General features: G+C 44.2%; 1 protein-coding gene, 1 long non-coding RNA gene and 1 pseudogene across 2 annotated transcripts; all 3 read right to left on the minus strand.

Moving 5' to 3' along the window:
* LOC130523563 (NACHT, LRR and PYD domains-containing protein 12-like) overlaps positions 1-13,025 on the minus strand; it is a 401,914-nt pseudogene extending 388,889 nt beyond the window's left edge.
* Positions 806-1,596, minus strand: LOC130523619 (uncharacterized). Its single transcript, XR_008949936.1, has 2 exons — positions 1,407-1,596; positions 806-1,184 (listed from the first exon to the last, which is right to left on the minus strand). It is a non-coding gene; the product is annotated as an uncharacterized LOC130523619 (long non-coding RNA).
* LOC130523596 (protein NLRC3-like) lies at positions 8,644-10,615 on the minus strand. The gene is made up of 2 exons (XM_057028960.1): positions 10,297-10,615; positions 8,644-10,196 (listed from the first exon to the last, which is right to left on the minus strand). The coding sequence occupies exon 2, from the start codon at positions 9,364-9,366 to the stop codon at positions 8,653-8,655; it is 714 nt and encodes a 237-aa protein (XP_056884940.1). The 5' UTR covers positions 9,367-10,196; positions 10,297-10,615; the 3' UTR covers positions 8,644-8,652.
* Positions 13,026-14,015: the final 990 nt, after the last annotated feature.

Genomic DNA, 14,015 nt, shown 5'->3' on the forward strand with positions numbered 1-14,015 from the left:
CACCCGACCCCCTTGGCCCCCCTACAGGTGGTAAACCCACAGGAAGGGGGTCCCATGCTGCCTCTTGGGCTGTGCCCGGCTGGACTCCATGGGCAGAGGTCCGGCCACCAGGCGCTCGCCAACGTGCCCTGCCCCCAGGACTGGCTCCAGGAGGGGGCCCCGGTGACCCGCATCAGGGCAAGGGAAACTTGAGACCAATGTTATTTTTCCTTCATTTTCATTTTCTGATTTGGGCAGAATAATGTAAAATTAAAGGTCAAATGGCTTTTAAACAGATCTGTGATGGCTGAACAAGACTGATGAGGCAGTGACGCCAAGGTGTGCATCAGCTCTCCAGCTAACGCGCATTATTTCATTAGTATTATTCATTTTGTTCATTATGGCCTTCGGGAATGAAATCATCCTCGTAAACAAGAGCGTGGTGACGAAAAAAAGCAATAAACCTTATGGATATTCTGCCCCTGCTGGATGGAAGATGTTGACAAAATACAGAACAACAAAGTGCAGAATACACTTTAGTAGTGTTCAGTCATATTTACGTCCATCAGTAACTCACCTGTACCTGGATATTCTTCACACATTCATGTTTAAATGGTGTTTAAACACTTGTAATGGTTTTAAACACTCATCAAAGTCAGTGTTTTCAGATTCTGTGATTTCACACTGGACAGAATGTGAATGAGGTACATCAACAAATCCTTTTTGCTCAAACAGAAGTTTCTACATCCAAAACACTCCTGATTAACTCAAATAAAAGCCGAACAAACTCAGTACCAACATGAGATAAAAAAGATGCAAACAGACATATTGCTCAGTGCTTTTTAATAGAAGAAATCAGAATTATGAGCATCAATTATGCAGGTGTGTTAAAAGAAAAACACTGGAACAATCAAACATGGGAACAGAACCTGGATTTAAAAAAACAAACTAAGGGAAAAAAAAGAGCTGCAAAAATATCCATAGCGCTCTGTTCACAGCCATGTATATCTCAGCTTAATTGGATGGCTAGTCCCAGCTGGTTGGGGCTCTTGTTCTGGGTAGGGTGGGCGAAGGTCTGGGTAGGGTGGGCTAAGGTCTGGGTAGGGTGGGCTAAGGTCTGGGTAGGGTGGGCGAAGGTCTGGGGATGGGGCACGCTTACTGGGTGGCATCCGACAGACCTGTGCATATGTCAGTTTGGGGCCGACCTGAAAAGTCAGAGCACAAGGATTTAGTTTCCAACATGAGCATCGCTGCAACAGCTCTGGTAAAACCAGATTAATATTGGCTGACAATTCTGTGACCTCACGGACCCTGAATAACCCGGCTTGCTGGCTTTGAGAAGACTCTGTTCACGCAGTTCAGGACGATTCAAATAAAACAAGGTTGCGTCTGACAGTGAGTGTTTCTGACATTATTAGTAAATGTACCTTGTTCTCAGTTGCAGGTACGGTTGCTACGGAAACATTCACCGCAGAAAGAGAAGGGAAGTTGGCCTCCCCGATCTCAGGAAGAGGTGACGGCTTCCTCTCTGCGTCCTATAAAGCAGCACTGGGTCTTGGTCTGTAGTCGGCCGCTCACAGCGGGAGCCCCGTCTGTAGTGGGCCGCTCATAGCGGGAGCCCCGTCTGTAGTGGGCCGCTCCTGCTACAGACGGGGCTCCCGCTATGAGCGGCCCACTACAGACGGGTCTCCCGCTATGAGCGGCCCACTACAGACGGGGCTCCCGCTAGGAGCGGCCGACTACAGACGGGGCTCCCGCTGTGAGCGGCCGGCTACAGACGGGGCTCCCGCTGTGAGCGGCCGACTACCCGCCCTGCTGAGGCAGAGCCGTACTGGGATGGAGCGTTACCGCGGCGATCCAGCTCAGTGGGCTACATTGCCTCGGCTGAGGAGTACGACAGTGTGAAGTCCCGCAGTGAGCTGATGTTTGAGAAACAGTCTGGGAGACACGGACTGGTGACCCGAGTCACACACGCTGCCAGTACGTTTCCAGAAACATTTAAACACATGAGATATAGAAGCATCAGTAGCTTCATTTGAGTTCTGAGCTTTGGTGTCTGTGTGGAGCTGTGAAACCACAAGAAGAGGGAGGAGCCATCAGCTGTACGCAGAGATCAAGCCGGCTGTGGATGGAGCCACTACATCATTAAACACATGCGCAACAAGAACGACTACAATGAGCTCAGAGGGTTAAAACAGAGTCCTCAACCCAAAGTCTGATTTAAAAAGATCAAAAGTGGCGTAAATGTCTGGTCCTGACAGGAGAAGGATAACTGGAGCGGCATCGCTCGTACAGTAGACCGACTCTGCCTCTTCCTGGTCACCCCGGTGATGACCTTTGGCACCGTAATCATCTTTCTGAGGGGAATCTGTCACCAACCTCCTCATCTGCCCTTCAAAGGAGCCCCGCATGACTCCAGAGAGGAGAACCCACGCCTGCTGTGATGCACACACACAGCCAGGGCTTTTTCCATCGCCATCGTTTCTCTGGGGGAAATGTTGCATTTCTTTATCTTAATAACAACAAATCTTTAGTTTGTTCTATAGGAGCTCCATATGTTTAGTGTCAAAGACTTCTTAGATTGTGTTCATTGCTGGCACATAAAGAAAAATGCTTTGATTTTACTAAAGTGACACAAACCCATCTCAACACTGTTTTTTATATCCTCTATATTATTGTGCATAGTCTGTGTAACTGTTGTGCTTTATTTCTGCTGGCTTCTTTAATGGGATGTAAACCAGCCTGACATAATACCAGTTGGGTACTTTATTTTATGTTGCCAAAGGTTTAAAAACAGCCTGACAGAATAAGAAATTGTGAAAATTTAGAGGATAAATTATACCTGGTGGTATCTGATCTTGAATGGCAAATTTTAAAAATAATGAAAATAATGTTTGGACCTCTTATCAGGCAAAGAGAAAGTTGTTAAGAACTGCTCTAAAAACACCACCTCAGGGGGACTATATCCAAATCTCTCCCTTTACTGATGGGACGTTGAAACGTCAATACGCAGATTCATACATTTAGAACTGGACGTTGCACCAGAACTGGAAGCGCGGACTGATACATTTTTAACAGCGGTCCTGCTTCAGCCCTCCAGGGTTTAATAACAAAATATGAAAAATACGAAAATTTTAATTTTGGAAACATTGTTGTCAGTTGCCGGCTTTTGCAAAATTGCTAAATACGCGCTAGCATGCATGTTTTAAGCTATCGTAGCGGTATGTTTTACCATGCCCGCGCCCTATAATCCGGAGCGCCTGATGTATGTGTTAAATACAGAAATAGCACCCGTAACTGAGGCTGCACCTTTTAATACGGTGCGCCCTTTGGTCGCGAACATACGGTATATAGAACATAGGGCACGTTTGTGCGTGATATCACTCCGCGTCTGCGCAACGACCACAACCTCCTATCTTTAGTATTGCTGCGCCAACTGGTGGTCTTTTGGGTTGAGGATAACGGTGATCTATATGTAGCTATATGTAGCTGTAGCGTCATTGGCCTCCACTCCAGCCACTCCTGGTAGTTCCTCAAAAACACTGAGTTTCTAGTGGATGCACAATCTGTGGAAGCCAACATAGAAATTTCTGAAGAGCCAAAGTTCTTGCAACAAAAATATAGTCCCCAATTAGGTTGTTTTGTTATCACACGACCCCGTCCCCATTATCTTAAGAGAATATAAAAGAATGAGTGGAGACAGAAGAGAGAATGAGACGTTTTTGGCGCGTGTCGCTCTTGATTTTGTGTTTGTTTTTGCAGTAAACTTAAAGGAGGCCTTTTCACTTTATGTTTGATTCCATTTAAGCTGATATTCCATTCTTGACATCTTTAAATTTACAGTATTCATGGGAATTTTATTTGGTCATTTTGCTTCTTTTTATTTCCTATTTCCCACATTTATTCATAGTTTTTATTAGATTGCAATAAATCCTATAACATTGAACAGACTGACTAAAGTCAAATGACCTGCGGTTCCCACCGATAGCCGTCATTCTGATGGGTTTTTGCTGGCTGCAGCTGAAATATTCCAATGCTCCATGTCACAGAGACAGTAAATACTAAACCCTAAAGATTCTGAAGGCATGATGTCAAATAGTAACGTATAATACAGACATTTGAAGAGACAATTAAGAGAATGTTTTCATGCTTATAAGAGTGGCCAAGGAGCCATTTAGAACTTTATAAAGATGCATTGTGTGATACCAGGAACTAATTTAACTTCAAGGCGAAGCTGCTTCTGCTTTGTCGACCATCGACTGATCTCCTGAAAGTCCACCAGCGCTTTTTAAAAACGGAATTTTTCATCTATGGAGGGAGTAGACGGCAGATGTTTCCACAGATGCTCTTCACCAGTGGTCAGTGAGTGATGCAGCAGATGAGCGGGAGTTGACTGGCTTCAACCAGCTACTGTCTCAATGTCTCCAGCCCATAGTGTGGATTCTCTACGAGATCAGACAGCAGCTTCACTCCTGAACCCTTCAGCTGGTTCTGACCCAGGTCCAGTTCTCTGAGATGGGAGGGATTGGACCTCAGCGCCGAGGCCAGAGAGCCACAGCTGATCTCTGATAAGCTGCAGCTCCTTAATCTAAATAAAGAAGGGAAACTTTTATAAGGTTATAAGTGAAACCAGTATTAATCTGAAAGGTTAATCAAAGGCATGATCTGTAAATATTTAATTAGTTACAGGTTAAAAAATGATAGTAATATGTAATTACCACAATTCCAACCTCTCGTTGGAATTGTGGTAATTATATATTACTATCATTTTGTGGTAATAAAACTGCACTTAATCAATCTGAAAAATGCAGGATGAGGTTATACGGTGCAGGTCTGCATGTTATCTGCGTCAGTACTAAACCTACGTTAGTTCTTAGTTGGGTCAGACCTGAATTCACGATATTACAAGGAATTTTTTTAATGTGGTGCATCACAGCAGTGTTGAGAACAGCCTCACTTCACCATCTTAGCAGCTGGTATATAGGTAGAAAAATGAAGACTGACTTGAGCCTCTCCAGTTTACAGTTTGGACTCTCCAGTCCAGAACAGAGCCGCTTCACTCCTGAATCCTGCAACGTGTTGTCGCTCAGGTCCAGAACCCTCAGATGGGAGTGGTTGGACTTCAGAGCTGAGGCCACAGAATCACAGCTGGTCTTGGATAAACTGCAGCTCCTTAGGCTAAAATAACAATTATTTTAAAAGAAGACAAATAAAAATCAACGTAGCCAGAGCAAAACACAGCTTACAAGCAACAAACCTCTGGTCCTGCACCGGCTTATCTGCCGTACGTTCGTATTTTGGGTTCTTTCAGGTCGGTTGGACAAGATCTACAGCGTATGTAAAGTGTGTGGGGGTCAAAATACCTTCCAGGTTTGTGAGACCACATTTCTCAATAGCACTCAACTCTTGTCAGGAGGTGGGACAAAGCGACCCACTCCTGATAGCTTGTGGGCGATGCTGCAGCGACCCTGCAATCCCTACACTCTCTGGTGAAACCAAATCAAAGGTTTTAGACACTGCTGGATGCTGGAAGGGTGGCTATAGTCTGGACGCAGAGTTCCCCTGACTGCACATTTCTCCAACAATGATTGGCAGCTGGTGTCACTTGTTCTCCAGATGAGAGAAGGAAAGAGAGCCCCCCCACAGTGTGTTTGATTGCCCCACTGCAAGCTCAATGCTGCCAGAAAACATTGCAGGAGCATCAATTCCCCTCAGGGCATCAACAAGGACCTCAGGAAAAGGTGCAGCTGCCACCTACTAGAGACAAGCACACTGAGCTGAGATTCAAAGCCCTCTCCTCCCAAGAGAAGAGCTTGTTTGTTGGAGGCTCTTCTGGCCGATACCTGGTGCCACAGCTCCAGCTCAGCCCGTCTCTGGAGCTGAGGTGGAGCTTAGCAAGTTTCATGGTTCTCCACCACTTCCTCTCGCTGAGGACCTTCTCAGCTGGTGGTTTCTGCTCCACCTTCCAAGTTGAGCAGGTGATACTTCTGCATTCCTGCCACCAGTGTCTCTGCAGAAAGACTCTTCTCTACTGTTTTATATTAGATTATAGAAAATTAGGATTTTTGGTTGATGTCTTAGATGTTGTTGACTAAGAGCAGGTTTTTCTTTAATAACATAGAAAGATTCGATGAGAAGAGCAAATGTATTATTTTATGAGCTACTTCCACTACTATTATATACACATACTTCCATATTGTCTTAGATTGCAAACTGCATTTATTGCATCGTTCATAGAAAGTCATATTTGTGAGGAGAAAAACTCCAATAAGGTCATTTTCTTTAATGACCATTACAACAGAAGGAGGCGATGAACAAACAGATTTATCTAAAAATGTGTGAAAACTTATGGATGGAAACCTTTTTAAAATGGTTGCATTGTGTAGAATCGGTGTAGAATCAACTTGTTGACTTCTGATTTGGACTCCAATGGAAGTGAGGTGCAACAATTGTGGATGCTGAAAGCTTCAGATCTTCATGAAGGTTTCTGTGGTTGGACTGACCTGCTGCCCCTTTAAGAGGGAGGCAGGTTTGGGCTTCTGGCTGGAATGAAGCCACCTAAGATGAGAATGACTGCAGGCTTTCGGTACCAAGGTTTAACAGGGCGCTCACTTCACACTTGGGCTTTTCTCTTTTTTGGGATGGCTTTTCTCAGGAGAGAAGGGGCATGGCTCACTGCAGCAGCTTTCTTTTTGGGTTTTCTAGTTTTCCTTCTGATCTTTAAAAGACAGGAAGAACCATTTTTGATGTGTCTGAATGTTTGGGCGGTTTTGTGGCCAGCCTAAAATAAAACAAGACAAATCTACAACTGATACTTCCTTTCTAGTCATTGATGACCATCCTCACATGGGACAGATTTCCACAACCAATTTAATACTGCAAATCTGTCCTGTGTGGTCTTTTTTCTGAGAACTGTAACACTACGTTTATAACAAAGATCAAACATGTAAACAGTTATTGTCTAACTAGTTACACCTGGGAAAGTACTGGATCATCTCTGACTGACCTGAGCGTCTCCAGCTTACAGAGAGGATCCTGGAGAGCACCACAGAGCAGCTTCACTCCTGGATCCTTCAGCTGGTTCCAACTCAGGTCCAGAACCCTCAGATGGGAGGGATTGGACCTCAGCGCCGAGGCCAGAGAGTCACAGCTGATCTCTGATAAACTGCAGTGTGACAGCCTGGAAAAGGAATAAATGGGGCAAATAAAAACACATTTCTAAATCAGAAAATAAAGAGAAAAGCAGAAAATGTAAAGAAATTTAGAAAAGACCAACAGAGGCCTCCTGACCTGAGCGTCTCCAGTCTGCAGTTTGGATGCATCATTGCTGAAGACAGTAACTTTACGTCGGCATCTGTCAGTCTTTCGTTCGTGCTTAAGTCCAGCTCCCGTAGATGAGAAGGGTTTGACGTCATTGCTGAGGCCACAACTTCCCAATGACTCTTTGAAAGAAAACTATCAGGCAGTCTGTTGTGTATGAAACAAAAATAGTGAGTCAAACTTTGGGATTTCTAATCAACTTATCTGAGAATCTACCTCAACACAAATGCAGCTCATTTCCTGGAAAAGCTAAATTCAACACCGTAGAGCAACAGTTTGAACGACCATCAGATCTGAAATGCAACTGAATTATTCTCAACATTTGTCTTATTTTAGAACAGCTCATAATTACTCAATATTTAAAATGATTGTAGCAAATGGTTTAAAGAAACGTGCATCTTTTTATCTGTCTATCGGCTCTTTGGATATTTTGCATTTCATCCAATTTGTACGATGGTGCGTCAAGTCTTAATTCAGCGATCCGATCGATGACATCAGAGTCTCTGGTTGCATCGATTGCCCTCAGCTTCTGTTCTATCTGCCTGTTTCCCTTCAAATCATTTTCACTGCACCTTTTGTTGCTAGTGATGAAGTTGCCACCTAACGGGTGTGGAAAGGCTCAAACAACTTTGTGGGTCACATAAAGGCTCCAAACGGAACCGCCACAAAGACCTAAAACACCCATTTAAACCAACGAGGCCGGCTGTTTTTACGTTGAACAAATGAAGCAAAATAGTCACGTGTCATTAGTTAAAATGTGTTTTTCTGTCGTTTGAATACGATGTATACAAACAAACAAAAGTTATTTAATGACATGACAGTAATTTCATGATAGTCAGTTAACTTGTGGCTCCTATTATTCCTGCCTTATGTTGGTTTGTCTGGATTGACCTTTGAACTTATATCCAGCCAGTGTTGAACATTTCTGGATGAATTGTTGTTGTTTTTTAATTTATGGACGCTGCAGTGGAGATAAAGAATTGAAGGAATGACCACTGGAGGGGGTATTGCTACCTGACATGATCCACTCGCTTGATTTAAACGCCGATGTCCGGCCCCAGAAATCTTTACTTACTCGACCTTCCTGCAGTTCCTCACAGCTGGAATCAGGCGACGTCGTCCCTCCTCTGAGGTGTTGTACTGCTGCAGGTTCAGCTCATCCAGAACCTCCTCTGACATCTGCAGCAGGTAGGCCAGAGCTGAACAGTGGATCTCTGACAGTCTCCTCTCTGATTTCTTCTCTGACTTCAGGAACTCTTGGATCTCCTGATGGACTGACTGATCCTTCATCTCCATCAGACAGTGGAAGATGTTGATGCTTCTGTCTGGGGAGATTTCATCTGTTCTCCTCCTTCAGGTTGTTGAGGACCTTCTGGATGGTTTCTGGGTGGCTGTTCCTCTGATCCAACAGTCCACCCAAGATCTCTGATTGGACTCCAGAGAGAGACCATGAAGGAAGCGAACAAACAAGTCCAGGTGGCCATTTTCACTTTTGAGAGATTTCATTAGTGCTCTCCTGAGGACGTCATCAAGAGATGTGAGTGGATCGTTATTTGTAAACAACCCAGCAAACCAGGAAAAGCGATTTGGTTTCGAATATTTTAGGAACTGACTTATAACCACTGTGTCTTTCCTGGTGTAACGGTGGAACATGTAGACGGCAGCCAGAAACTCCTGAACGCTCAGATGAACAAAGCAGTAGACTGATTTCTGGAAGATCACACTCTCTCTCTTGAAGATCTCTGTACAAACTCCTGAGTACACCGACACCTCGGAGACGTCCAGTCCACATCGCTCCAGGTCTTCTGAGTAGAACATGATGTTTCCTTTCTCCAGATGTTCAAACGCCAGCCGACCCAACTTCAGAAGGAGTTCTTTATCAGCCTTAGTCAGTTTCCCTGGTCTCTGCTTTCCTCCATACTTCTGCTTCTTCCTCCTTATCTGAACCATCAGGAAGTGTGAGTAGAGGTCAGTCAGGGTTTTGGGCAGCTCTCCTCTCTGGTCTCTGGTCATCATGTCCTCCAGAACTATAGCAGTGATCCAGCAGAAAACTGGGATCAGACACATGATGTGGAGGCTCCTGGAGGCCTTGATGTGTGAGATGATTCTCTTGGACAGATCTTCATCACTGAACCTCCTCCTGAAGTACTCCTCCTTCTGGGAGTCAGTGAAGCCTCGTACTTCAGTGGTCCTGTCAACACACGAGGGAGGATCTGATAGGCTGCTGCAGGTCTGGAGGTGATCCAGATGAGAGCTGAGGGAAGCAGGTTCCCCTGGATGAGGTTCACCAGGAGCACGCCAACGGACGATACTTGTGTGACATCAGAGATGACCTGATGGTTGTTGAAACCCAGTGAAAATCTGCTTTCATCCAGGCCATCAAAGATGAACAGAAGTTTCCAGACAGTCAGATCTTCTGCTCTGATCTTCTGTAATGTTGGATGGAAAACATGAAGCAGTGAGAGAAGACTGTGCTGCTCATCTCTGATCAAGTTCAGCTCCCTGCATGAGAGCGGAAGCACCAGACTGATGTCTTGGTTCTCCAAACCTTCTGCCCAGTCCAGACTGAACTTCTGCACTGAGAACGTTTTTCCAACGCCGGCGACACCGTTGGTCAGAACCACTCTGATGTGTCTCTGTTGCTCAGATAAGACTTTGAAGATGTCCTGGCACTTGATTGGAGTGTCCTGGATGTTCTTCTTGGAGGTTCTCTCAAGCTGTCTCACCTCATGTTGTGTGTCCACCTCCTCACTTTGTCCCTCAGTGATGTAGAGCTCAGTGTAGATCTTGTTCAGCAGGGTTCCACTTCCTGCTTCATGAGTTTCCTTCAGTCACATGTTCACATCTTCTCTTCAGACTCATCTTATGACCTTCTATCACCTCCTGCAGATCACTTCCTGAACATAAGTAAACCAATGATTTCCATCTATAATAAATCATCAACACAACTCCAAATTCATGACATCACAAGTTCAACTTTATATTGAACAGTTTTACTTTGTTTGGGCTTCATTTCAGCATCTCCAGATCTGCTTCCAGATTGTGAACAAGAGGACTCTCCTGGTGGAGCTGACTGGTCCCAGTTTGATAGGATGTGCTCCCCCCTCTCACTATAAAACACATCTCTATTAGTCCTTTGATTTATAGGATGAAAGAACCTGATCAAGACTCAATATTGTTCCAGCATTTATGTCTGAATTCATCTTTCAGTTTAAACCTGATTCTTGTTTCTAATCAACCATATTCACATTAAGTCTGTAACTCTATGACTGTCTGAGGTTTAAGTGTTAAACATCTCCAATAATAAACTCACAACCTGCTGCTGTTAATGTGACTAACAGCTGCCACACAAACACATCATCACGCTTTAGTTTTCTTACATTTTCCTCTGAACTTCTGAAGGTTATTATATAATCTTTGGACTGGTCACTCTTCAGGGACACACAGCTGGGCACTGTGGACTCTGCTCTGTCCTCGTCCATCCTGAGGAAACATCAGAAATAGTGATGAGACTGTGATGAAGGTAAATAATCTGTAGAGGTTGGAGTTAAATAATCCCAATTCACTGCATTTTTATCAAACAGGAACATTTCTAATCCATTCTGGATAACAACTGAATCAATAAATCAATGATGTCTCTGTATCATTTTCACATTTTCAGAGTTTAAGCTGCTTTTTTTAACTGTTCCCTGCAGTGAGAAAAGAACTGGCACCTTTTCCAGCCCCTCATCCTGCAGCACTGAATGTGCTCTAAAGTTCTTTCCAGAGCAAACGTCTCTGCACTTGCAGCAACATGTTGTAGTCATGGATCCGTGAGGAGAACCGGATACAGGAAACGCCCCCACTTTGATCCCAAAACCCAACTGGTGGCCAACGGTGGTCCGGCAACGACGGGGACGCTGGTCCATCGGGCCCACAACACTGGTTTTCCACAGGCCAACATGGTGAAAGGACTGTGCACCGTTTCATTTTAAAGAGCTGATGAATTTCATTTTTCACGATAGTAGAGGCTAATACCCACAAAATGATGTTTTGTAGGGTTGTGAAATGTTCTAAGGCAGAGTTATGGTTCAGAAAACCTTACTTTAAAGGTGAGCCTTGAGGTCCAATACTGAAGTATAAAGGTTCCTCTTTGGACCTGTCGCTCTTCATGGACACACAGCTGGGCACTGTGGACTCTGCTCTCTCTTCCTCTTCCATCACACATTCGCTCATTTTTAAATGTGAGTCTAAACGGTTAAGCAGGAACAGTCTGCTGACACAGAAAAGAAGATTAAAGAACATGATTTTCAGCATGAAGACAAGCAGAGGTCTGTCCAATGACGTATTGTCGGCTCATTCACATCAAAATCTATTAAATGATGTCACCCTGTACATCATACAGGCCACATATATATTGGAAAAAAGTTTTGGGACATCTTAAAAGTTTACACCATGTTAAACATAAAATAGTTGTGGAAAAAATGTTTCTCCTGGGTGTTTCAGAAGGTGCGGTGGCATCAGACGGACGCACACAAATACAAATGAAATCATTTTTTATCTGGTTATGGTTTACAAGAAAACCTAAATTCTTTCAAGATGTCAGTTCTCAACATTAAATTCAACAAATAAGATGAGAATGCATTCAAAACTAAACAGAAATACGTCATCACATCATCAAAGTGGGTCAAATGCAGCATCATCTTCTGTCATCTCAGACAGGATTCCAAGAAGAGGATCTTCATTTTCAACAACGCACCTTGACATCTCATCATGGCTCGTCTGTCAGATTACAAGCAGCTTTTTTTGATCAGGCGCATCATGTTTCTCACCAACACATGATGGTGCTGGAAAAAACATCTGTAGCCTGACCTAGAGGTCAAAACTCTGCATGGCGTGCACAGCTACTAGTTGCAGCTGGTGGTTGTGGCGGAGGAGATCCCAAACATATCTAGCAAGCTTGTTTTGGAGCAGAGCTTGTCCACCACCTCTGACCCCACTCATCACAGAAGTCCCACCATATCCATGGCCAGGTGTGTTGGCAGCATTGGAGCCAGCCTCAGGAAAAAGGTGTGTCAATATCTCAGAAGTGATGATCAAGTTGACACAACCCAACAGAAGTCAAGCAACCCAACATGCTGAATAGAATAGATGACACACAGCAAAGGGCAAAAAACACCCAATTCTGCTCAGACTAATCTGATCTGACCACATGTACAGGACCAAAAATATCAAAACACCATGGGTTTAGGTTTCCTTTCGTTTTCTTGACTGCTTCATTCAAAACAGAACACATTTCATAAATCCATAATAACAAATTCATATTCCACAAAGACCCAGTTGTTAAAACAATAAAATGGAATGCCTTGATCTCTCCCTCTTTACATACTCTCCTTTTTTAAATAAAGGATTGATTGTCCCCCTGGTGGAGGGACAAAGAGAGGAGGCTAAAACTCGCGTTTGTGTCCCTCTTTCCGTGGATTTTTCCACTAACTGCAAATAATATTGTCGACTTATTGTGAGTATTAAAATGTGCTTCCTCAACCTCTAAAATGTTGGCTCAGGGTTAGCGGAAAACGCAGTTAGAGGAAACACGCTACAAAGTTTGATCATCCGTCACAACATTCCCGTCGACCAGCCGCAATGTGCGTCCGAAACACGCGCACGCTCATTGCGAACACGCAGCTTATTAAGCCGCATCTCGCAGCGGAACATTGATTCGAGACGACAGCAGTGAAAGAACCAAATGCTACCTGAATATTAGAGGTTTTCCATCAGGGCTCGGTCAGTCCAGATGGAGCCCGAAGTTGAGAACTTTCACTTTCGCTTCTTCTTCCTCTACACGTCCCGTGTTTGTGGTTGGATCGCGTCATATCCAGCACAGGCGCCTCTCTTCAGAACAATTTGGTCCACGTTTTAACTGAAATACTGGGAAACAACTGGAGTTCGTCTGACAGATGTTCGTTTTTGGGTGCGGAATCAAACTGGGTCAACTTTTTGATCTATAGGATCCCCTCTGGTTCAAAGCGTCCCCTATAGGATATTGACAGTACTGACCTTTTGGGGGCTGCACACACCTCTTAATGGTGACGGCACCAACGGAGCTGATCCAGTTGTCATCAGCTGGCCAGTCTGACTCCAGCTCATTAGGGGGAATTTGCTGATCTGGAGGAGAAGCTTTCAAAACTTGACGGGCTGGGGGGAAAATGACTGTAATTTTGGAATCAGCGTGCCAATTTTATTTTTAATCAGAATAATTTAGAATAATTTCAACAGGATATTTTCAAATTGTTCCCCAGTGTAACTTCACCTGAAATTGTGGACTCCAGAATATCACCATTAAATCCATTTAATCACTTAATAGCTGTGGAATTTGAGCCATGAGAAAAATATCTCTCCATCATGATTTCCAAAATTTTTCATCAATATCTGAGATTCTTCGAAAGCTTCGCTGGTGTTGGGTTTTTATTGCTTCTGCTTCATTTTCAGGCGCAGTTCTTTTATTTTTAAATCAAATCAAATCATCTTTATTTGTAATGTCTGTTGTAGTCAAACTTGGTGCTATGCAGAATCCCAGGGCCTGATCCCTAACAATCAACAGGAAAATCTCCCCTTTAACAGGAAGAAACCTTGAGCAGGACCAGGCTCATATGGGGGGGGGGGGGGGCTCCTGCTGATGGGGGGGTGGGTAGGGAGAGAGGAGGAGAAGGGGGAGGACAGGTAGAGCAGAGACAAGA

This window comes from Takifugu flavidus, chromosome 4 (genome assembly GCF_003711565.1).
Source record: "Takifugu flavidus isolate HTHZ2018 chromosome 4, ASM371156v2, whole genome shotgun sequence".
NCBI lineage: Eukaryota > Metazoa > Chordata > Actinopteri > Tetraodontiformes > Tetraodontidae > Takifugu > Takifugu flavidus.

What these genes read in the sequence shown, in the direction of transcription:
- LOC130523596 (XM_057028960.1), bottom strand. Translation starts at nt 9,366, where the DNA reads ATGTGTCTGATCCCAGTTTTCTGCTGGATCACTGCTATAGTTCTGGAG.